We start from the raw sequence: 23,495 nt of genomic DNA, 5'->3' as shown, positions 1-23,495 counted from the left end.
GACCAAGAGCCTGGGGGACTGAGAGCCTGGGGGACTGAGAGCCTGGGGGACCGAGAGCCTGGGGGACCAAGAGCCTGGGGGACCGAGAGCCTGGGGGACCGAGAGCCTGGGGGGCACTGAGAGTCTGGGGGATAAAGCCTGGGGGGCTGAGATCTGGGAACTGGGTTGAGAGGCTGGAGGTGCTGAGAGCCTGGGGGGCTTAAAGCCTGGGGTAGTTGAGAGCCTCCAGGACTGAAAAACTTGGGGAGCTGAGAGTCTGGGGGGGTGGGCAGTGAGCTGAAACTATTGAGAACCAACAGAGAACACAGGCTTTTTAGGAACAAGACTGGCTTTCGGGAAATAGGAGAAAGAGGAAGTGAATCCCCACCCCTTGCTGTATCCATAGCTAGGATTTTTGTTCTCTTGGTAGGAAGGGTCATAAGCACCTCTGAAAATCTAATTGGGCCAGGGAATAAACATCAACCCCAGAAACTGCACATGGGTGTACCTCTCTTCTGAGGGCACATCCAACTCTGGGGGTTATTACCTAGATGGAACCATCAATGGAGTTATCTTCAGAAGCACTGTGTGGCCTTTGGGGGATCACCAGAGCCCTTTCTACTTGGCACTTTTCTGAACAGGGACGAACAGCAGGTTCGTTGAACCAGAAGGCTCCTTGAGTTGGCCTAGCATATGTTCCCTTCCATACAGTGCAAGCTGGGCCAGAGGCACGAATGTTCTACCCTCTGTAGGCTCCTCGTTCCTCTCCTTGCTCCCTTCTCGGCTCACGACCTTCAGGGGTATCTGCTGAGGTCCCTCCCCCTTCTCCTGCTGGCCCTGGCTCTGCTGCAGTGGGCAGAACTGGAAGATTGACAGCATCCGGACCCTGCCATGCTCGGACTGGAGCCCAGCTCTGCTGCTGACTGCAGGGGTGACTATTAGCCACTACCTATTCTCCAGGCACCAAATGATGGTGGAAGGACAGCCATGCCCAGGTGCCACAGGGACTTTACAGTAACAGTGGCTGCCCTCACTAAGCTTATAAAGCCAAGTGTCATCAAGTACCATAACAGCCTCATCATCCAGTCCCCATATCCACCCTGGGGCCGCTACTACTTATGGCAGAGAAATGGAGACTCTGAAGCCAAGGGGTCCGTCTACTCAGGGTCACTCTCGGTAAGCAGTGAGGCTGGGACTAAACCCAAATCCACAAGTTCCACAGCCCATGCTGTGTGCTGCTCAGTTAAGACCATCTACTGCTGCCAAAAGCATCACCCAGAAGTCTAGTTTTCTAATGCAGTGCAAGCTGGTCTTGAATTCCCAATCCTCCTGCCTCAGCTTCCCAAGTACTGGGATTGAAGGCATATGGCTGCCAGGTCTGGCTAGAATTCTGTGACTTTTTTTTAAAGGAGAACCCCAGGTCATTCTAGGGGCTCTTAGGTTTGAAACACCACTGGGTATTCTTGTGGTTCATTGGCATCTCTCTGGCAGTGTGGGGTGGAGCGCGGGGTCTAGGCAAGCACCAGGAAGTTGAAGAAATAGCTAGCTCATGGCTTAGCCTTCCTGCAGTGCAAATGTGAGGTGCAGCCAGGTGACAAGAATCAAGGGTGGACTCCCCAGGCTCACACCCACCCTCCTTGGTGGCCCAGAAGAAAGACCCTCTAGGACCAGGAGAGAGGGACAGGCAGACAGTACCTTCCAATCGCACTGGGCCAGGAGAGAGGGACAGACAGACAGTACCTTACAATCGCACTTGAGCTTCAGCTCCTGCATGTCTCTCCCCCCAACTCTCAAAGCCAAGATGTCTCTCTTAGTCCTGACGTATCTCTCCTTTAGCCTAGTCAGGTCTGGAGAAAGCTGGGGCCCCAAGCGGCCAGGCAGAAGGAGAGCAGGCGAGAAGAGCAGGCGGGAAGCGAGGAGACAAAAACACAGACAACAGGGGAAAAGGAGACTCAGGTCACATGGCAGACGGACATTTGGGGCAGGCAGATGGGATAGCAGTCTGGGTGCATCTGGCTGGAACCTGCACCTCCAGATCCAGCCCAGCATGCCAGGCAGCTGAAGCTCTCTGCTGTGGGACTCCCAGCTGCTGGGCAGCAGAGTGGGGAGGGAAGTGACCTCAGGCCTCCCTCTCAAGGCAAAAGGGAAATGATACTTGGATGATACCGACTATGTCTTCTCCTCACCCCAGGCCTGACAATGGGGCTTCTAACATGGAAGGCTGACAAGGGATGGATGGGCTGAATGACAATGAACAGGTATGTGAACAAAGGAATAAGTGATTAAAAGAAGATTGCTGGACAGATGAATGGACAACATAGAAGGATGGATAGATGGATGATGGATGGATGGGTGGAGGATGGATGGATGGATGGATGGATGGATGGATGGATGGATGGATGGATGGGTGGATGAGTGGATGGATGGATGGATGGATGGGTGGATGATGGATGGATGGATGGATGGATGATGGATGGATGGATGGATGGATGGATGGGTGGATGGGTGGATGGGTGGGTGGATGGATGGGCAGGCAAACAAATGGATAGGTGAGCAATTGGCTATGTTTGGTTGGGTAACTATAGCTGGGCAAACGGATGATGGTGCGAAGGCTGGATGTCCAGAGGCAGTGCTGAACTGATAAATACTTACCAACTGGTTCACAGGGGTACAAGCCCTGTGTCTCGGTGTCTCCACAGTATGAAACTCCCAACCCTGGCCAGCCACATGCTACCAAAGTAGCATCATTGAACACTGATTTATAATGTAGACAAGCTAGTCCAAGCTCACCTCAACATCCCACTGGAGGAAAAGGCAAGTGGGTGGAAGAAAATGAAAGAAGAAGAAAGAAAGGGAAGGAGGGAGGGAGGGAGGGAGGGAGGGAGGGAGGGAGGGAAGGAGGGAAGGAGGGAGGGAGGGAAGAAGGGAGGAGCCATGGAAGGATGAATGGGGGGTGACTGGTTTAACTGCTATCTGGAGAATGGCCAGATAGAAAAAACAGACATTTAAATACACGACCTGTATGAGCCACGAGGGCATCTGATGAAGCACATAGATGACAGAGACATGGTACACTTCTGGACAGACAGTACACTTCTGGACAGACAGACTAGCAGAAAGATGGAGCAGGGACTCTGCAGGAAGGTGGGCATACATGCCAGTCTTGGCTTCCCACTTACAAGCCAGGAACGTCTCTGGACCTCTCTGCAGTTGCAGTTTTCTTGCTGGTAAAGTAACCATGAGAAGTTCTAGACATCTAGCTCCATAGATGGCCAAGAGCATTACTGGATGTCCCATGGAAAGCCCAGAGCTTAGTGATGGTTCCAAGCAGGAGTCACTAGCATCTCATCTCTTAATAAGTCCTCTGTATTTACTAATGGATGGATCAATGGATGGAGGCAGGATGAATGGATGGCAGACAGACGGATGGAGGTCCTCTTACCTATATATGAAGCTGAGTGCTGGCCTTGTCATTCACTGGCTGTGTGACCTAAACCATGTCACCTAACCTCTCTGAGCTTCACTCCTATACGTGAAACTCCTGCTGTCAGCAACTCTGACAGCTCACTCCCAGCACACTGGGCTCTGTCGTGAGCCTTGTTCAGCGACAGCACGAAGCCATCAAGCCCCCTGGCCTTCTGGCCCCTTACCTCTCTGAGCGCCAAGAGAATAAAGAAGCGCTAGGATCCAAGGTCACTGGCTGAACTGAACCCAATGAGACTGAGGAGGCAAGAGTGAGCCCACCCTTCCCAGACTGCCCTAGCTGGGTCACAGTGACTGGTTACAAAGAGGTCACAGGCAGAGAGAGAGGGTCTCACAACAACCCACCTCACGCCCAGCAAACATCTGCTGACCCTGGTGGCCAATAGAATGGTCACTTAGAGACCAACAAAGCTCAAGGTAGCTGCCCACACCTGGGTCAGGCACTTCTAAGAAGGTCCCTTTATAGACACTTTGGTCACTGTTTTGGGCTAGAGTCGATTGGCCTAGGCATCTAAAGTAGGGAGTCCACTGGCTAACTTGTTGCTGGGGCTCCAGTCAGACTCCAAGGACGAGATGAAAACTTCCACAAACGCCTGCCATCCAGAGCCTTGCAGTGCACACAGCACATGTACAAGCAACAATGGCCTTGAAACACACAGGGGCTGCAGTGGCAGGCAGAGAGCAGGGGCCCCAGAAGCCCAGGAGAGTGAAGCCCCATGGGCAGTGCTTGGCAGCATCCCTAGGCAGAGAGGAGAAGCCACACCCACCCTCACATCTCCCCAAGAACCAGCCATTAGGGAGCATGCAGGCCTTAACAGATGGATAGAAAAAAGGTCCTCCTGTTAAAAGTCCCTAAAACTGCAGTATAAGCTCACTCCAGCACTCCTTGAAGTTGTATAGATCCCTTGTACAGCCTAGGACCAGAGGGTTAAAAAAGGCAAACTCTGCATTAGCATCCCTGGGAGCAGACTCCAGGCATCTGTAACTTCAACCAGCTCTCATCAGGACTCTGAAGCCATGCAAGGCTAAGGCCTGCTGTTGGGTAGCACAAGTCTGCCATTTCCACCCTCCTGCCCTCAGAGATTCCTGCCATTCCCCTCAGATCTGCATCAAGAAGGCAGGAGTGAACCGGGCGGTGGTAGTGCACAACTTTAATCCCTACACTAGGTAGGCAGAGGCAAATCTCTGAATTCGAGGCCAGACTGGTCTACAGAGTGAGTTCCGGGACAGCCAGGGCTACACAGAGAAACCCTGTCTCAAAAACCCAGAGGAGGAGGAGATAGGATGCCCAAGGCACAAGAGTCACCACCCAGAGCCAGACATCTCTATGGAGAGGTGACTCAGGGAATTGGGGTGAGGGTGGGGGGCTGTGGTACAGTGCCTCTTCTCTAAGGGGGCATAGTCGACCCCTTCGGAAAACAGGAAATAATCACAGGCCAGCTTGGGCTGCCTCTCCAGCCCACAGACATCAGGGTCATGTCCTCAGGCCTCAAGAGTCCTGCCCCCAACTCTCACCTGTCCTTGCAAGCCCTCAGGCTTATCCCATTGATCTCCTACATGCTGGGCAGGACGCGTTCATATCAACGGAAAGGCATTTTTATCTTTTTTTTTTTAATATAAGTTCTCATGTAGCCCAGGCTGGCCTCAAACTTCATAAGCAACGGATGACAATCTTGAACTTCTGATCCTCCTGCCTTCACCAGCCTAGCGCTGGCATTGTAGGTGAACCCCAGCACACTTGGTTTATGAAGTGCTGGGGGTGGGAACCTTAAGCACTCTGCCAGCTGAGCCACACCCCGAGTCCTTGTCATCAGTCTTAACAAACTACGTCATACACAGCATCTCCTTCTAGACCACAAAGGTCCACCAAGCCTGGGTCGGGTCTTCCTGGACCTATACTGTCCCTCATGACCTAAGATGATGGCCTGGTACACAGTAGGGTCTTAAGAGCTCTGCTTTGTGGTCAATGAGCTAAACTACTTCCTATGGCCTCTCCTGAGAAGTCTAGGGTACAGATAATTGGGCGTGCTCACCACAAGTCTGAATAAAAGCTTTCTGGACTGTTCTGGTCAGCACTCCTCTCCTGGGGATACCTGAAACCCAGGAACAGGCAGGTAGGAATACTATAAGCTTTCCCAGGAAGTCTGTGAAGGTGGCTGGAGCTAGTCACAAATCCCAGCCAGTCTGGGCCCCACCCACCACCCACCCCCATGTCTAACAGGAGTCCACCAGTCACCTCCGGTCAGGTGGGACCCTTAAGCTTCACCCACTGAATCTCAGTCTCAGCATGGAACATGAGAGGAGTAGAAACAGCTCAGGAGAGGAAGAACCAGATCTCTACCCCAAGCGGCTCCTCGGGAAACAGACAGGAGAAAGACAGACAGCCAAAAAGCAAATGCTGGGCCAGAGCAGCTCTGATGTTCCCTTTTCACACACACCCATCACCTGTCCACTCCCCAGGGCAAATGTTACAGTGTGGGTCAGAGGATGTACCTGGTAGGGCAGGAAAGCCAGTGATCAATGAGCCAATGACCAACTCTAATCATTTGGCTGGGTTTCATGGACCACTGTTTAGAAGAATTCTGAAGACCAGTCTAAGCCCATGAACATCATGATAAACTAACCTAGTCTGCATAGAAATGCAGGAGACAGGGGAATACCTGCCTCCATTCCAGGTCCTCCACAGCCAACAGGATCCCAGGTCACTTCCTGACTCGGGATGAACCAAGCCTCTGGATGATCATTCACCACATATTGTTGGAAAGCGATGGTGCCCAGATGGGGGTTTAGTGCCCAGCCCTCACCACCCACATCCCTTCCTGAAGGAGTATGGGTGCCCAGACCTCGAGAGATACCCTCCGGGCTCCTCACCTTGGGCTGGAAGGACCCCCGGTGCTTAGTGGGCTCTGCCTCCGGTTTGACCTCTTCCCCAGAGTCCTCACTGTAGCTCTCAAACTCGCTGGAGCTCCAGCCTAGGTCCTCAGCCTCACGTGGTGCTCCAGCACGGTGCACATCCTCGTAAAGTAGGCCCCGGTCTGCTCCTGCCAGCCAGGGACAATCTGGTGAGCCAGAGATCCCAGCTACCCAGATCCAGAACCCCAGTGGGTAAAGGCATAAGAAAGGGAGGGAGGAAGAAACAGGCAGACTGATCTGGCCCCAGACTCAGCTCTGTCTGCTTCCTCAGAAGCAATGTCAGCATGTCCCCCATCTCTCTAGGAGAGAAAGACCTTAGAAAACAGGAACACAAAAGATATATGCCCCTAACACAGAAGGCTCCTTAATCCTCTCTTAACATGGCACCCCTCTGAGGGCAGGGTGTTCGCTACTTGGCATTTTTCCTGGTGAGAGAGGAAACCTCAGAGTCAAGTCTAACTGGAACCCTAGTGTGCGCCTGGGTGACTGGAGACTTCTAAAGCATCAATGGGAAGACACAGGAAGGGGCTGGACTTCCTTAATGCTCTATCCCTCCCGTGTAGTCCATATGGTCTGCAAGGGTCCAGGAGGGGGGCGCAGCTGGCCAAGAGTCCAGAAGGAACCCTCGCTTTCAAAACCACAGGACATGCCTTAGCCGGAGGAGTGGGGACAATGAGTTGAGTGTCCTGTCTCTAGAGGGGCAGGACCCAACTGGGCACTCATGTGAGCCCGAGTGTGTTGCCTCAGGAACTGTTCATCTTGCTTTTTGAATGTGGATCTATCACGAGGACCTGAGGTTTGCCAATTCGACCAGGCTGGCTAACCAGCAAGCCCAAGGGGGCTACCTCTGCCTCCCTAGCTGTGGGATCACACCATGCCCAGCCTTTTTGCATGGATCCTGGGAATCAAACTTAACCCCCGCCTGCTTGGTAGGGAGCGCTTTACCTCCACTCATGGGGAGGTTATTTTTAAGCCAAGATGTTAGTGATGACTGCCTCCAGGACAGAGCAGCAAGCCACCCTGACTGTGACCTTGAGAAGAAGAGGCTGGGCTTGCTATTTCTGCATTGGATACCCCCACAGCTATTGCCCGAGGAGATAGGCCCTAGATCCTGGGGATGCCTAGAAAAAAGACCCCATGACACCTGAGGACAGAGAAGACCAGGGCCGGTACATCAGCTGTTTGACCTTATCCAGGCGAGAAACCAAGGAGAGGGGGCCCCTGTCAGTCACTGAGACTGCCCAGCTTTGGGGTACAGCCCCACAAACCCCGGCCTCCCAGCTCCATCAGTTATCTCCCCCAGGATCCAGTGAGCTGCAAGCAGGTAAATACGATCCAAGCCTGGCCTAAGCCTGCTAAAGTGGCACGCACATTGCTGGCCCATCTGTCCCTTTTCTTGGGACAGGAAGCAGGAGATTCTCAAAGGCCCTCTGGCCTTGTTATTGTCTGTATACTCCCCGTGGTACTATGTATTGTCCAAGGATGGTTACTGCTGTCCCATCAGACTAAGGGCTACTCAAAAGCAGAGGTGATGTTTCCCAACTAGGTGGGGATCCTTCATGCCCCCAGGAAACAGACAGAACAATGAAGTTTAAGAAAGAAAGAAGGAAAGAAAGAAAAAGAAAGGAAAGACATCTTATATTCAAATTCTAGCTGTGTGACCTAGGGCTTAGGATTTGACCTCTCTAATGCATATGGAACTACAAGTCCTACTCTGCCTATCTCAAGGGGTTGACTCTGCAGGAGCTTCAAATATGCTCCCTCTGCCAAAAAGTGTCACCCAGATCCTCCTGGGGGAGGGGCAGAGCCCTGGACTTGAATTTCAGTCTGGCCTCCTCTTAATGTCTCCTCATCTCTAAAATGAAGACATAATACCCCTAATCACAGGTTACATGGCAACATGTGAAGAGTCAGCCTGGAGCGATGGCATGTGCCTGTAATCCCAGTTGACTGCCGAGGCTGATGAAACATGAGCTCAGGGCGAGCCTTGGCTACCTGGCAGGACCCTGTCCCAAAGCACCAAGAGTCTGAGATAACTCAGGGCTAGAGTGCTAGCATGCACAAGGTCTTGGCTATGGACTACTTTGTGTGTGTGCCCTTGTATGCATGTATACATATGTGTGTGTATGTATATGCATATGTATACATGTACATGCATGTGTATTGAGCAGCCTGGCTTAATGCATCTCAATCTCCCCCTCCCACCTCCCCGCCACACACCACCTGTCCCTCTTCCATCTTCAACTCAGCAGAGTCTCTCTATGTCATCCTTCAGGCCAAATAATCTGTCCGCTTCTACCACTGCCCTGGAAGCCTACACAGCTAACTTATTCTCCCTGGAGTTAATCAAGGTTTGAGGAAGTGACTGTCTTTGGGGACTCATGGTTTAACATCATCCTACCCAAGACCCCAAACCCTGTCCCTCCCAGTTTGCCCAGACCTGAGGTTATGGTGAATCTCTGCTTATATGTCTGCAGGGGTGTGAAAGACAGAGACAGAGAGCACTGGGGATAGAAGGAAGGGGAAGAGACCTTCCTTTCTGTGTCCCAGAGAAAGGCCAGGAAGGAGGTCAGAAGAGGCCATACCGGGCTGATGGGTGTCTGGGCTCTCACAGGGGACGTCGTCATAAATTACATCTTCATCCAGGGCAGGGAAGGTGAATCGGTCGACTGGTGACAGAGGGGAGAAAGATCACCCAAGTGGTCCATGGAGGGTGGACCATCACAAGTTGTCCATGGAGGGTGGACCATCCCAAGTGGTCCATGGAGGGTGGACCATCCCAAGTGGTCCATGGAGGGTGGACCATCCCAAGTGGTTCATGGAGGGTGGACCATCCCAAGTGGTCCATGGAGGGTGGACCATCCCAAGTGGTTCATGGAGGACCAACCAGCTGATAGCCATCCATGCATCCTGACTTTCACCCCAGGAACACAATTCACTGCCTTCTTCTGGCACACTGGCCTTCTCAGTGCCTGCCACAGACCCCCAACTTGCCTCCCTGCCACCCACACACCTCCACCATGGCCACGGCACTTGCAGGGAAGCCCTACCCTGAAGCCTAGCTCCAGGATGGGCAGAGTAGGGTTAGGGAATCTGTCCTGAACCCTGGGCCTACTAGAAAGGCCCTAGCCCCTAAGGGATGCCTTCCTGAGTCCTGCAGCATCCAAAACCTGGCCAGGCTCTGTCGCTGATACCCTCTTCTTCCTCCCTCCCATCCCACTCTCCAGTGGGTCCAGAGTGGACCCCTCTCCTGGATGGCTGTGACAGCCCTCCCCAGTCCTGCCCCTTTTTCTTACCCAGCTTCTGTGAAGAGATGAAGCACAAACATGATGACATCATTCACCTCTGTCAGAGGTGTTCAGGGGAGCTAGGGCACCGGCAGCCTGCTTCACCCCTAAACGCTTCACTAACAAGAGCCATGAGCTACTTGGTACTTCCACTGAACCTTGGCTCCTCCTCCAGAAGCTGCCCCTCTCGCTTGTGTGGGAACCCACCTGCTCCTGAGTGTGGCTCTCCTCGCAGAGAGCCTGGACCAGCCACCAGGGAGCTAACTCTGGCCAGCCTCTTGTTGGAGCCTCTGAGAGCAGGTGGAGAGCTGGATGAAGGATCTAGGGCTCTGGTGGGTAGTGGACGGGCAGTCCATAAGACAGCTAACAAGTCTGTGGTAACTCTCTAAACATGAATGCCCCCCTTGGCTCTCAAGCACCCATGCCAGCTCTTGGCCTAGACACTAAGACAATCTTGGTTCTACCTAGGGTGGGTGGCAGATGGGGGAGGTGAGGGGGAGTAACTTACTGCGACGTGAGCTCTTCCGCTTCCAGCTGGAGCGCCGAACCCCAGAGAAAGCTGCACCCACAGCATCCCCATTGCTGACCACAGCAGGTGCCCTGCGGAGAGATGGGTCAGTGGAACTTAGGCCTCCTCGCCACACTGGGAAGATGGTGACTATGGAGAGTGGCTTAGCGTTAGACCCTCAGGGCATCTAAGCTGGCTTAGCCTTAAAAAAAAAAAACCCAAAGTAAACCTGGCTCTGATTCAAGACATGGTTTCTCTGTAGCTTTGGAGCCTGTCCTGAAACTCCCTCTGTAGACTAGACTAGCCTTGAACTCACAGAGATCCACCTGTCTCTGCCTCCTGAGTGCTGGGATTAAAGGTGTGTACACCACCACCCAGCTCTCAAGACTATTTTTTTAATTCTTTTTTTTTAAAGCGGGTGCTCTATTTTTTTTTTGGAGATTTATGTATGAATGCTCTATTTGGATATACACCTTTGCCAGAGAGAGGGCATCAGATTCCACTAGAGATGGTTGTGAGCCACCATGTGGTGGCTGGGAATTGAACTCAGGACCTCTGGAAGAACTGCCAGTGCTCTTAACAGCTGAGCCATCTCTCCAGTCCCATGATTCAATACTATTAATGTTACAAATTGCAACATTTTTACTGTGCTTAAAGTTCTATGTTCTTATAGAAAGAAATATACTGTTTCACCATGGAAAGCAAAGACTTCATTCCCCCACCAGCACTCATCAGCACCTAAGTATTCTCTTTGGGATTGGATTTTGTTCAAATGTTTGATTTTAAAAATTACTGAGTTGAATTTCATTTAAATAAAATCACAATATAAATTCTGATCTGGAATAACCTTTAACAGCTTCTGCAATGGTTTTAAAGAAACATTCCTCTGCTGGTTTGTGCTGGGTATCTGTGAAACAGCAGAGAAGTCTCAGCACTGATCAAAACGATCAACCAACTATGAAAAACAGTCACTGTGTGTGCTGCTGTGTCCCAATGCTTACCAGAGATTTAAATCTTCATAAACAAGCACATCCACCTCATTAGTATGCAAAATCTGTTTATGCGTTTAACCACTGGTAAAATTATACATATGCTAAGGGATTGATAAATAAATGTCTTAATGATCTATCATTGCTAAGCGTGTGGTGCATATATCTATTTACGCAACTATGCATCCAAGGTTGGATATAAGTTTCTCGGGTGAGATGGAGACACGAGTTGGAAAAGTTTAAAGAGTTTTAACCAAGTATCCAGGCTGGGAAGCAGGCTCTCTCACTTGCTCACTCAGACCAATGGGCTAACTAGAAGGTGACTAAAACCACATCTGTCTGCTGTGAGGACTGTGTTCCCCCACTATTCAAATGCTGAGGTTGCGGTCAGGTGAGAGGATGGCTCAGTAGGTAAAGATGCTTGCTGCCAAATTTGAGGGACTGAGATTGATTCCTGGGACCCACACAGTGGAAGGAAAGATCTGACCTCCTTAAATTATCCTTAGACTACATACATACATACATACACACACACACCACAAATACATATCCTAATAAAAAATACAAATAAAAAAAAATTAAAACATTTTTAAAGCTGAAGCTTGCACTTAAATCCTCAGCTACTCCCCAGTCCCACTGTGTCACACAATGTCCTAGGCTACCACCAGGTGGTGGTGACACACACCTTTAATCCCAGCACTCGGGAGGCAGAGGCAGGCGGATCTCTGTGAGTTCAAGGCCAGCCTGATCTACAAGAGCTAGTTCCAGGACTGGCTCCAAAGCAACACAGGGAAACCCTGTCTCAACAAACAAACAAAAATCCTATGCTACCCTATCTGTTGTGGTGTTTTGAATGTGATTGGCTTCCATGGGTTCATGTAGTGCATGCTTAGTCCCCAGATGATGAGCGGTCCGGGAAAGACTGGCCTTGTTGGAGGAGGCATGAGTCACTGGGGGTGGGCTTTGAGATTTCAGAAGTCCATGCCAGGCCAAGTCTCTTTATCTGCTGTTGCCTACGAATCAAGATGTGGTTCTCAGCTACTACTCCAGCACCATGCACGCTGCCATGCTCCTACCACAATGATAACAGGATAACCCTCTGAAATTATAAGCAAGCCCCAGTTAAACATTTTCTTTAGTAAAGTTTGCCTTGGTCATGGTGTCTCTCTACAGCAACAGAACAGTGACTGAGACAGAAGTTGGTACCAGGGACTGGGGTATTGCTATGACAGAGAAACCCTGTCTCAAAAAAGAAGGAGGAGGAAGAGAGGAAGGAAACACTCACCCATAAGGGCACAGTGAGAAGAGATGGGGTCTTTGGGGAGAGGATTAGGTAGTGAGAGACCCACAGGAGGAATAAATCAATGACCTCTTGTATAAGGAGCTACCAGCAGCCCCTTCCCCCTTCCACCATGACAGTCCACAAGAAGATGACAGCCATGTATAGGTGAGAAAGTAGCCCCTGGCAGACTCTCGATCTCCTGCAGCCTTAATCTTAGCTGCAATCTTTGCTTCTGCACCCCCGAGGGAGACAAAGCCAGACTACAGTAATATCACCCAGCCTGCACTTTCCGACCTTGGCCACTTCACCAGTGCAGGGGAGAATAGACGGAGAGGAAGCAGTCGGAGAGAGATGTTCACACGGGTCGGACAGTTCCAGGAGAGCAGAAGACAGAGCAGCAAGCCTCCATCCCACACAGCCCCAAGGTCTCACGTGCCCTCCTCTCTCACAGACAGCAGATGACCTGTGTTCTCCTGCCTGCCCCACACCTTCAGCCCCATGCACAGAAGGCACAGTGATGTCCAGGGTCCAGAGCTATGAAAGGTAATATCTACTGTCTGTGACACACCTCTTCACTTATCCTTCTTCCCCCTCCCTCTTCTCTCTCCTTCTTTGCCTTCCTTCTTTGTGCAGGAAATGCAACCAACCCCAGGTCTTATAGGTGCCAGGCAATTATGTCACCACTATGCTGAAAACCCAGGTATTACCTCATAGTCAGCCAGACTAACACACCCAAGAGAAAGCCCAGCAAACAACTCCGAGGCTATTACGACTTTGCTAACAGCAGATCCTGTGCAAACTTTGAAGTTGACTTCAAGGTGGGGCCGGGCATTACTGGGTGAGGTCAAGTAGCTTTAGAGGGACCTGGACATGCCAGGAGCACACTACATGCACACAAGGAGGCTGAAGGATGAGCCTCCTGGCTTTGTGTTATCAGAGCACAGGAAGTAACAAGCACAGGTCCTGGTCCTATCCTGCGGCTAAGGGCCGGCTGGCAGTTGTCATCCCCACACAGGGTCGGGCACCTTCCTGCCCACCTCCACTGCCCAAGCCCCCTGACCAGCAGGAAAGAACACAGCTGAGATCTGAACCAAGCTGATATTCTTGCAAAGCTTTTTGTTTTTTTGTTTTGTTTTTAAATTTGGGGTGGTAGGAGAGGGTCTAGGAGCCCAGGGTCTAGGAGCCAAGGCTGACTTCAAACTCACTATGTAGCAAAGATGACTTTAAATTCCTGGTCCTCCTGCCTCTACCTCCTAAGTGCTGAGATTATAGGTGTGTACCACAATGCTTGGTCTATTCAGTGCCAGGGATGGAACCCAGGGCCATGCTAAGCAAGCATCCCACAGCTGAGCCACATCCCCAGTCATTTCTGCAAACCCTTGCTCCAGGGGTCAGCTCTTTAGCCCACACACTAAAGCCTATATTCCCAGGCAAGCAAGAGGGGAAGGGCTCTCCAAATGGGGTGATGCTCCAAGCAGAGGTCTGGGCTCAGGGTTAGTGGATGAGGAAATCATGGCAGCAAATGAGCCCAAGGCACCTCCTTCTTCCTACCCAGTCCATGCCCACAGCTGCTCCCCCGGAAAACCACCCAGCACCCTGTCACTGCCCAGCTGGAATGGACCATTCTCCCAGTGAGCAAACACTCCTGCACCTCCTCCAGGATAATAAATAACCACGACAAACACCCATGAGAGGGTCATTATCTCAGCTTCATGTGCACTTCCGCCCTCCTGAGGCCTCAAGCCTTGCACAGGAGACAGGGCTGAACTACAGTTACACCACAAGCCTCCACATGCCAGGGTGAAGCCATGTATACTGAGGATAAGGGTCCCGAGAAGATGGGAGAGAGGTGTTAGGAATTACCCGCGACCATGGCAGGTCCCCTGGCGGGTGGAAGACAGACAGATATGCCACGCGGAGAGAGCTTGGATATACAGTTTATTTAGTGGGTATTGGGAAGTATAAGGGTAAGGGGTTATAGAGGGGAGGAGGGGAAGGAGGAAAGAAGGGGGAAATGGAGAGGCAGAAGTTGCCTCTTCAGAAGAAGAATGGACAGAGTGGGAGAAAGGAAGAGAGGAGGCACAAAATCAGTTTGCCTTGGGAAGAGGGAGATTGGGAGTGGGTGGGGCTTGTCTCTTAAAGGGACAGGGTACCCAGTTGACAGAGGGGCCAGCAGTATTATAATTACAATAGGAGCGGGTGTGAGTCAGAAAAAGGAGTTCACACAGGCTCCCAGTATGCCTCCAGCCCTCAGAGTCCCAAGCCCTGTGTGCCCCTCCTCCTGTCCCACAGACAGCATTGACCTGCTCTATCCTGCCTGTCTCATGCACCATAAGCACACAGTGATGCCCAACACCCATCTGAAAACCCTCACTCCCATTATCTGTCCAGCAGCAGTCATTGCTGCAGATGTGGGCCTGGCAATGACCCTCTCTAGACATCAGACCCCACAGGGCTCCTTCCCAAAGGTTACACAGGGTGGGCCATCACACAGAAGGTCTCTACTCCAGAACACTGAAGGTTCCAGGCCAGTTGGGCCCAGCCACCTGGCAAATTCAGGGCCTTTCATAAAGAGAAGCATGAAGAATATTCTAGAAGAAAGAATGCCACCTTTGGGGAGCAGAATACACGGGGATAGAATCTGTCTTAAAAGACGTGGAAAGAAAACCCAATCTGTAGGCAAGGGCAGAGCAAAGTCACTCACTGCCTTCCAAGTTGTTCACACACTGCCAGGACCCCCCTATAGCCTCCATCACCCGTGACCCCCCCCCCCCCACATCCAAGAAACACCAACAAAAGTCAACTCAGCTGGCTGGAACAAAACATGAGGGGCTCTCCTCAGGTCTGAATGCTGCTGTCGGTAATAGGAGTTGAAAGGATCTTTTTTTTTTCTAAGACAAGGTCTCACCATATAGCCCAGGCTGGCCTGAAATTCACTATGTATCCCAGGCTGGCTTCAACCTCCAAATCCTCCTGCCTCGGGGCAGGTGAGATAGCTCAACAGGCAGACGTGCTTCCCACCAAGACTGGCAGCCTGAGTTCATCCTTGAACTCGCATGGTGGAAGGAGAGCACCAACTCCCACAAGCTATCTTCTGACGGCCACATGCCACGCCACGCATATACAGACACACAAAGAAATAAATGCAGCTTAACAACCCCTCTACCTCTGTCTCTCGAACATTGGGGTTACAAGTAACTTTCCTGGCCACCCCGCCCAGCAAAGCTGAACAGACCTTAAAGGCCATCTGGCCCTGATGCTTGGATGTAGCTCAGTGGGTAGAATGGCTTACCTAGTATTCCTGAAGCCCTAGGTTCCCTCCCAGGACCAACTAAGACTGAGCACACAGGTTCAGGCCTGCAGTCCAGGACCTGGGAGGCTAAAGCAAGAGGATTGTGAGTTCAAGGCTGGCCTGAACCACATAATGAGGCTGTCTCAGGCCCAAAGGTTCCAAGCCAGCGTCTGGGAGACTAGGGTCCAAAAAAGACACCGGCTCCAAAAAGACACTAGCCTCAAAACCTCTGCCCTATAGCACTGATCACAGGTCTCGGGAGGGGCTTCTACTAGCTCCAATGAGCAGCAGAGCAGAGACCCAGGCCAGAGGTGAGATGCAGCACATACCAGTTACAACAGCCAGAAGACAAATCCTGCCTCTGCCATTTGGCCCAGAGCACATGGACAGTCACTAAATACAGACCCAAATGAATCATCATGTCCATTTCCTGCCGTGAGGATCAAGGAAGAATGTATAGAAAAGTGCTCAGCATGCCTCCATGCCTCAGTTTCCACAGCTGTGGAACAGACCATGATACCCCCTTGGAGGGTCCTGCCAAAAAGCAGATAAGGAGATAGGCAGGTAACAATGCCTGCCTAGGCTCTGGCCTTCCCTCTGCCTCTCCAGGTAGTGTCCCCTTTAACCATGTGATCTGCACGCTGTGGCCAAGGTCCCTCTCATAGAGATGGCCTCCAGGGCACGGTTGGTCCTGTGCCTCCTACACTTGGGCAGATGCTCAATGATTGGCATGGTGAGGAACCACATGGAGAAGTCAGGGGAGAGGGTGCTTCATCCTGGCCCCCAAAACAATCCTCAACTGGAAGTGAGTGCTAAGAACACCAGAGAACCCTCTCATGTGGCCTTGATGCCACAAATGCAGGTGCCATGCCAATGTACCTACTAGCCTACTTCAGGAGCTTCTGGGGACCTGGGGACCGCAGCCAGAGCATGGACAGGCATTGCATCTTCACCAATAGTGTAACAAGAATACAGGTTCCCACGCGAAAATGTTCACTGTGTGTAATTAGGTTAAAAAAAATTAGCGAGCCATGAAATGGCAGGCACAATAAAACCACCACTCTACAAAAACCCATGCCGCCCGCTGCAGTGTGTGCCCAGCAGAGATGCGAGGCGACACAGCACACATGAAAGGCTGGTCACAGCCTGTCATCGTCTGACTTAGCTGTGTTTCAGCAAGTGCACGTATGACTTACTGAAAGGAGGGGTGGAGGGAGAAGCAGATAAGGAGGAGAATGAAGTCGGAATGTTAAGAACGGATTCCTGGGGGGGAGAGATGTGGCTTAGCAGGTAGAGCATTCCCCTGCAGGACAAAGCCCTGGGGACCATATACATTGGGTGTGGTGACTCACATCTGTAATCCCCGGTAGGGAAGTGAAGGCAGGAGGATCAAAATTTCAATGTCATCCTTGGCTATAGAGTAAGTTTGAGGCTAGCTTGGGCTACTAGAACCTGTCAAAAGAAAGAGAGGGAGGGAGGGAAGGAAGGAAAGAGGAAGGGAGGGAGGGAAGAATGGGTGGAGGGAAGGAAGGAGGAAGGGAAGAGAGAAAATAAATCGATTCCCAGGATCCACTGTGAACTCAGTAAGCCTGAGGATCTGAGTTTAACTCCCAGGACCACCATAGCAGAACGAGAGAATCAACTTCCACCATGTTATCCTCTGATGAACTCCACACTTGCACTAAGACACCGCCACCCCTACACATACAAATAAATAAACAAAAAACAAAGCCTAAGTAGAGAGGGATCCTCTCACATTCGAAGCAGGTCTAAGTGACCTGGAAGTCAGCTTGGGCACTTAGTCCAGTCCAGCACGACCCTGACACACAGCCATGCCATCCCCGCCTCAGCCTCCAGAGCCCTGAGATTACAAGTATGCACCACCATACCCAGCTCAGAACACAGGTTCTGGAAGCTGCCTGGATTCTGACCTAGCTCTGCCCATCTCAGTCTGTGACACCAGGCTGGTGTTATGCCCCTCCTGTACCTGTTGCCACGTATGTACCATGTGGTTGTGACATGCCTGCCCATGACTGATGAGATAAACAAGGTGACATTCTTAGCACTAGGGCTGGCCTGTAGTGAGCCTAGATACACAGGGACGTTGTTATCTAACAATGGAGCTGTGACACACATCACTGGCTTACGCAGTGAGTGCCTCAGCACCCCAGCCTGGGCACTTCGTAAAGAATGATGGAAGGGTGGGAAGAAGGAAGTGAAGGGCTAAAGAGCCCCAACCAGTCCACAGAGCTCCGAACCAGAGCTGTGAGAATGACCCAGACACATGCAGAACACTAGAGAAGCCCAGCGCCAGCACTGCCAGCCAGCATGCCTCCTCCAATCAGGTGCCCCGCCTCTCTGTCTGCAAAATGGGAACTACTGTCACTGCCCACTCCCAGAGCTGTGTCTCGGTCTCCTGCAGTTATCATGACCAATCACCATAAACCCAAGATGTCAAGATGTTTTTAAAAATGTCAACTATTACCTTTGAGTTGTGGAGGGTGACACCATCCAAACTGAGCTTCCCTGAGGTGTCAAGAGGACAGGCTAAGACTCCTACAGGCCCTAGAGCAGGGGTTCTCAACCTGGGGGTCACCACCATTTTCACAGGGATATTTACCAGTAGCCACATTACAGTTATGAAGTAGCAATGGAAATAATTTCATGGGTGGAGGTCACCATGACATGAGAAGCTGTATTAATAGGGTCACAGCATTAAGAAGGCTGAGAACCATGGCTCTGAAGAGCAGTCTGCCCCTAGAAGTGGCTCTCATTCTTTGGCTCAGGGTCCCTTCCTCCACCTCCAAAGCTGGCATGTGGCATCTTCCCTTTTCTGACTCCTGTCCTCTCTTTTATGAGGACCCTGTGATGACATCAGGCCACCCAGAGGATCCAGGATCACCTCTTCATCTGCAGATAGCAGATGAGAGTTCCTTGGTTACCGATAGCACATGCCCATGGTCTCTGGGACTAGGATGTGACGGCATTGGAGGAGCTGTTATTCGGCCACCTTAGCGGTGTGAAGCAGACTTAGATGTGTGCAGATGTGTTTGGGGACAAAGTCTCTATCCCAAGCTGTCCTCAAATCCTGTGTAGCCAAAGATGAACAACAAATCTCCTGCCTCCACATCTCCAGCCCCAAGCATCAGGTGTGTGTGTCACCATGTCGCTTACTAACGTGCTGGGGATCGAACCCAGGGCTTCACGGACATTACACAAGCACTCCATCACCTGAGCTAGATCTCGGCCTTAGTTAGTCTTAATGAGTTCATACTGAACAGACTTTTTGTGAGATAAGACCTAGAAGAAACTCACTCTTGACGCTCTCTCTTGGCTGCCATGAGGGAGCAGCTTTCCCTATTCCGTGCTTTCCTGTTGTCAAACTCCTGCCTCACCGCAGGTCTGGAAGCAACAGGCCCAGCACTGACCATGGACTGAGACCATGAGCCAAAACGAATCTTCCCTCCTTCAGATTGCTGGTCCTGGGGACTTTTTTACAGCAATGGCAACTGAGAGACAGTCTGTCTGCTCCTCATAGCTATGCACCAGGCTGGTGACACCGCCTCACTGTGCGGACGGGTCACGTGGACTGACGGGGAGGGAGGGACTGGTCTGCAGGAGCACAGATGGTCTAACAACAGGGGAACAGCCCCAGCAGAAGACACATCTGGAGTCACCAGCCATCTAGACAAGCACTGTGTCCCCACACTCCCTCCTTCTGAGTTTTACTGTCTCCCCTTCGTAGATGGGAAAAGAGAGGCTCAGGCACGGCAGTCCCTTGCTATTGAGGGGCAGAACCACAACCTGAGACCAGCAAGATGGCTCGGCGGGTACTGATGCTGCTTTGCTGCCAAGCCTGATGATCAGAGTTCGATCCCCAGGACCCTCACGGTGGAAGAGGAGAATTGGCTCGTACCTGACCTGCACACACATGCTGTGGCACATACATGTCTAAATATGCACGTGCACGCACACCACATACACACACAAAGAAATGCATTATATATCATGGTTTTTTGAGGCAGTTTTTCTGTGTACCTCTGGCTCTCCTGGAATTCTGAGAGATCCACCTGCCTATGCCTCCCAAGAGTTAAGATTAAAGGTGTGTGCCACCATGCCCAGCAAGTATAATTTTTTAAATGCTGCAACCTGAAGCCAGAGCCACTTCTTCCCCAGAAGACCCACCCAGACCATACTCCTGCCTATCCAAGCTCAGTGCCCCTGACTCCTTTCTCTACCTCCAATTCCTGCCTCATCACCTCCCCAGCTATGAATTGAGTGGCCAGGAAGGGTTAAAATAGCTAAAATTGTAACTTGATAAAACCAAAACCACTTAGGAGACAAATGACTAAGCCTGTCTATAAGGAAGTTTCTAAGTTGGGTTTGTTGAAGTGGGAAGACCCACTTTAACTGTGGGTAACACTATCTCAAGGCTGGGGTCTTGAATAAGAAAAAAGAAATCGAGCAGGGCGATGGTGGCGCACACCTTTAATCCTAGCACTCAGGAGGCAGAGACTGGAGGATCTCTGTGCGTTCGAGGTTAGCCTGCTCTACAGAGTGAGTTCCAAGACATCCAGAGTGATTACACCAAGAAACACTATGAAAAAAGAAGGAGGAGGAGGAGGAAGAGGAGGAGGAAGAGGAAGAGGAGGAAGAGGAGGAGAAAGAGGAGGAGGAGGAGGAAGAGAAGGAGGAGGAGGAAGAAGGGGAGGAAGAGGAGGAGGAGGAAGAGGAGGAGGAGAAGGAAGAGGAGGAGGAGGAGGAGGAGAAGAAGAAGAAGAAGAAGAAGAAGAAGAAGAAGAAGAAGAAGAAGAAGAAGAAGAAGAAGAGAAGGAAGGGAGGAGAGAAGAAGGGAAGGAGAGAGGGGACGAGAGAGAGAGAAAGAGAGGGAAGGAGAGACAGAGAGAAAGAGGGAGGGTGGGAAGGTGGGAGAAAGGGAGGGAGAGAGAGAGAGAGAGAGAGAGAGGAAGAGGGGGGAGGGAATCTGAGCAGCCACACTAGCTGTCCTCTGCTTGCAGGTCTGACCTGCTGACTAAGGCTGAGGCTTGGGGAAGCAGAGCCTGCCCTTACTGGGAACCTCCCCACTGCACAAGCCAGGGCTGAAGCCACATTCCAGGCACACTTGGGAGAGACGGGCTCTCCTCCCCAGCCTTGTTTACACCTAATGACGCTGCTGGGTAGTTATCATCATTCCACTAAACTGATGGGGGAACCAGGCCTTGGAGAGGTTCCCAGTTAACACAAATACACATGGCTGGTGAAGAGCTGAAGTTTAAAACTGGGCCCAGGGCCAAGCAAGAGAAGATGCTCAAGGCAACAGGGCAAGTGTCCCCTAGGCTAACTCGGAACAGACGGCAGAGAGGCAGGACAGGATGATGACTGAGAATGCAGAGCCAGGCCCCTCATGTCCAAGCCACGACCACTCTGAGTCATCCTGACGCGCACAGCCAGCTCATGGGGTCACTGGGTCAGTTAGCCTCAGCATGACGTCCGGCGCTGCCCTGACATATGATCTGTCTGGGATCACTGAGTATGAGCTAGGGAGTCATGTCCCCAGGACACAGTGGGTACACTGGACAGGGGGTAGAGAGAAGGCACACCAGAAAGAGCCAGAAGAATGCAGCCACCACAGTCCTAGTCCTGAGCTCTGCCTCTGGGAAGTAGATGGAGTAACAGCCAGATCCCAAAGAGGGGTATCCTTTCTTTAACCCCCAAACTGCTCCAGGAGGGTCCCTGTCCATCTGCCCAGGGGCTTCTCAATCTAGAAATTTCTTCCACCCTGCCCAGACCTATATGAATTTGCACTCATGCTCAGAGAGACTTCCTGTTTCAGCCCTTCCAGTCACGGCCCCAGACCCCTGGGCATCCATCCCTACTCTATTTCATCCTGTGTCTAAAGCCCCTGACTGATGTTCTGTACAGCTTAGTACCCTGCTGTACCATGGGGATCCCAGACAGAGCAGACCCCCAGGCAATACTGGGAACCATGCTGATCCGGTCCAAGCTAATCATAGAGGAGATGTGCCCACAATACCGAGCTTGCTTACCCACTCCAAGCCAGGAAGAAACCCTAGGGGTCCACCCACTCAACATGAGCAATGAATGTGAATGAGGCCTTCCCTCCCCAGCAAGGGCATCTATCTAAGCTGGAGATCTGGGGTCATCTACCTAAGAACGGGCCTTCAACTCACACAGGGAGACAAAGGGTTCCTCTGTCACATCGGGAGAGCCAGGATTTCAACCCAGGGCTCCAGATGTCTTTAGCCATCAATTATCCCCACCCCCAAGTGCAAACACACACACACACACACACACACACACACACACACACACACACACACACACGGTCTTTCTGTGACCCTGAGCATTGAGGGACTGTGATATCAGAAAGGCTTAGCAGGTTAAGGCTCCTTCAGGCAAGCCTGAGGATCTAAGTTCAAACCCATTCCTGCAAGTGTCCGCTGACCTCCATTTGTGTACCGAGACATGCAAACACATCCACACAAATACACATACACACTACATAAATTAATATAATAAAAAAATAAGTAGCCAGCCTGATTAAGTACCACTAACTGTGAGTTGAGCTAGGCACAGCAACGGGGAGAAATCAGTGGTTTAGTTTACAGAGGAAACCAGAGTCCAGAGGAATTTTGGCTTCCATGTTAGTGCTTGGGTGGGCTTAAAACAAGGCCCCAGCATTCCGGCCCTTAGCCACTAGGGAGCCCTGCTTCCTGGGAGCTCCCAGGCACAAGGCACATAGAGTCCCCCAACGACAGCCACAAAGGGGAAATGTAACTAAGTGTGGTGGCTGTAACACTAGCACTTGGAAGGCTGAGGCAGGAGGATTGCCGTTAGTACAAACGGAATAGGACCCTGTCTCAACCAAAAAAATTCAGAAAAATAGAATTCTTTTTAAATAGGGCCTAAGGATGTAACTCAGTTGGCAGAGTGCTTGCCTGGCACGCACACGGCCCTGGGTTCAGTCCCCAGTACTAGGCATGGTGCCATGTTTCCATAATCTCAAATTTCATGGCCATCTCTGCTACACATAAGTTCAAAGCCACCCTAGGCTATGTGAAAATTTATCTGCCCCCTCCCACAAAAATAAAACGAAATATAAACTTGGCCAGCAAGATGGCACAGCATGTTTTTTGTTGCCAAGCCTGATGACCTGAATCCAGTTAATTCCCCAGGACCTACATGGCAGGAGAGATCTGACTCCCATCAGTTACCCTCTGACAACTATGTAACCATGGCACATGCGCACAAATGCATGCATACATACATGTCACACACACCACACACACAAATAAATGTAAAAAGTTTAACTAAGAAAAAGGGGAAGAATAGGCCAGCATTAGCAGAGGTGGTCCACAGGAGCTGAGTTTCCATGGATAGCTCTGGGGGACTGAGTCTCCTCTTCCATTTTGCGCAGGGACACAAAGATACTGGGAGAGTCCCTGAGTCCACCAAGGCCACTTCGGTAGTGAGAGGCCTTGGTGTGGGACTGGGGCCAGGCCTGCTTCCTGCCATGCAGCAGGCTCCCAGTCAAAAGAAAGAAAGAGGGCCACCCCAGGCTCAGCACTGATCTCATCTGGGCGAAGGGTCTTAATGAACTACGACATTCTCCAGTCACAGTTCCACCCCGTCCCGCATGCCCCTGGTCTACTCCACTCTTTTCCCAGTGGGCAAAGCTACGGATGAGCCACAAGTTCACTTACTCTGTCTGGGGCGGTACAGCGGCAGGGTCCAGGTCTGT

The 23,495-nt window shown here is 51.4% G+C and overlaps 1 protein-coding gene across 8 annotated transcripts in view; it reads right to left on the bottom strand.

Moving 5' to 3' along the window:
- Positions 1-23,495, bottom strand: part of Arhgef10l (Rho guanine nucleotide exchange factor 10 like) — a 129,688-nt gene that overhangs the window by 67,268 nt on the left and 38,925 nt on the right. For 6 of the 8 annotated variants that reach the window (XM_038332804.1, XM_038332808.1, XM_038332806.1 and 3 more), the window contains 4 exons: positions 23,458-23,491; positions 10,171-10,262; positions 8,961-9,044; positions 6,334-6,503 (listed from right to left, as the gene is read on the bottom strand). In XM_038332804.1, the coding sequence (XP_038188732.1) occupies positions 6,334-6,503; positions 8,961-9,044; positions 10,171-10,262; positions 23,458-23,491 (380 nt within the window). Of the gene's footprint in view, positions 1-1,719; positions 1,837-6,333; positions 6,504-8,960; positions 9,045-10,170; positions 10,263-23,457; positions 23,492-23,495 lie in introns of all 8 variants that reach the window. The other 2 variants (XM_038332810.1, XM_038332811.1) reach the window with 1 other exon arrangement.

This window comes from Arvicola amphibius, chromosome 6, assembly GCF_903992535.2.
Source record: "Arvicola amphibius chromosome 6, mArvAmp1.2, whole genome shotgun sequence".
NCBI classification, from domain to species: Eukaryota; Metazoa; Chordata; class Mammalia; order Rodentia; family Cricetidae; genus Arvicola; species Arvicola amphibius.
The sequence above is the reverse complement of the archived record's forward strand: the minus strand, read 5'-3'. Positions and strand labels throughout refer to the sequence as shown.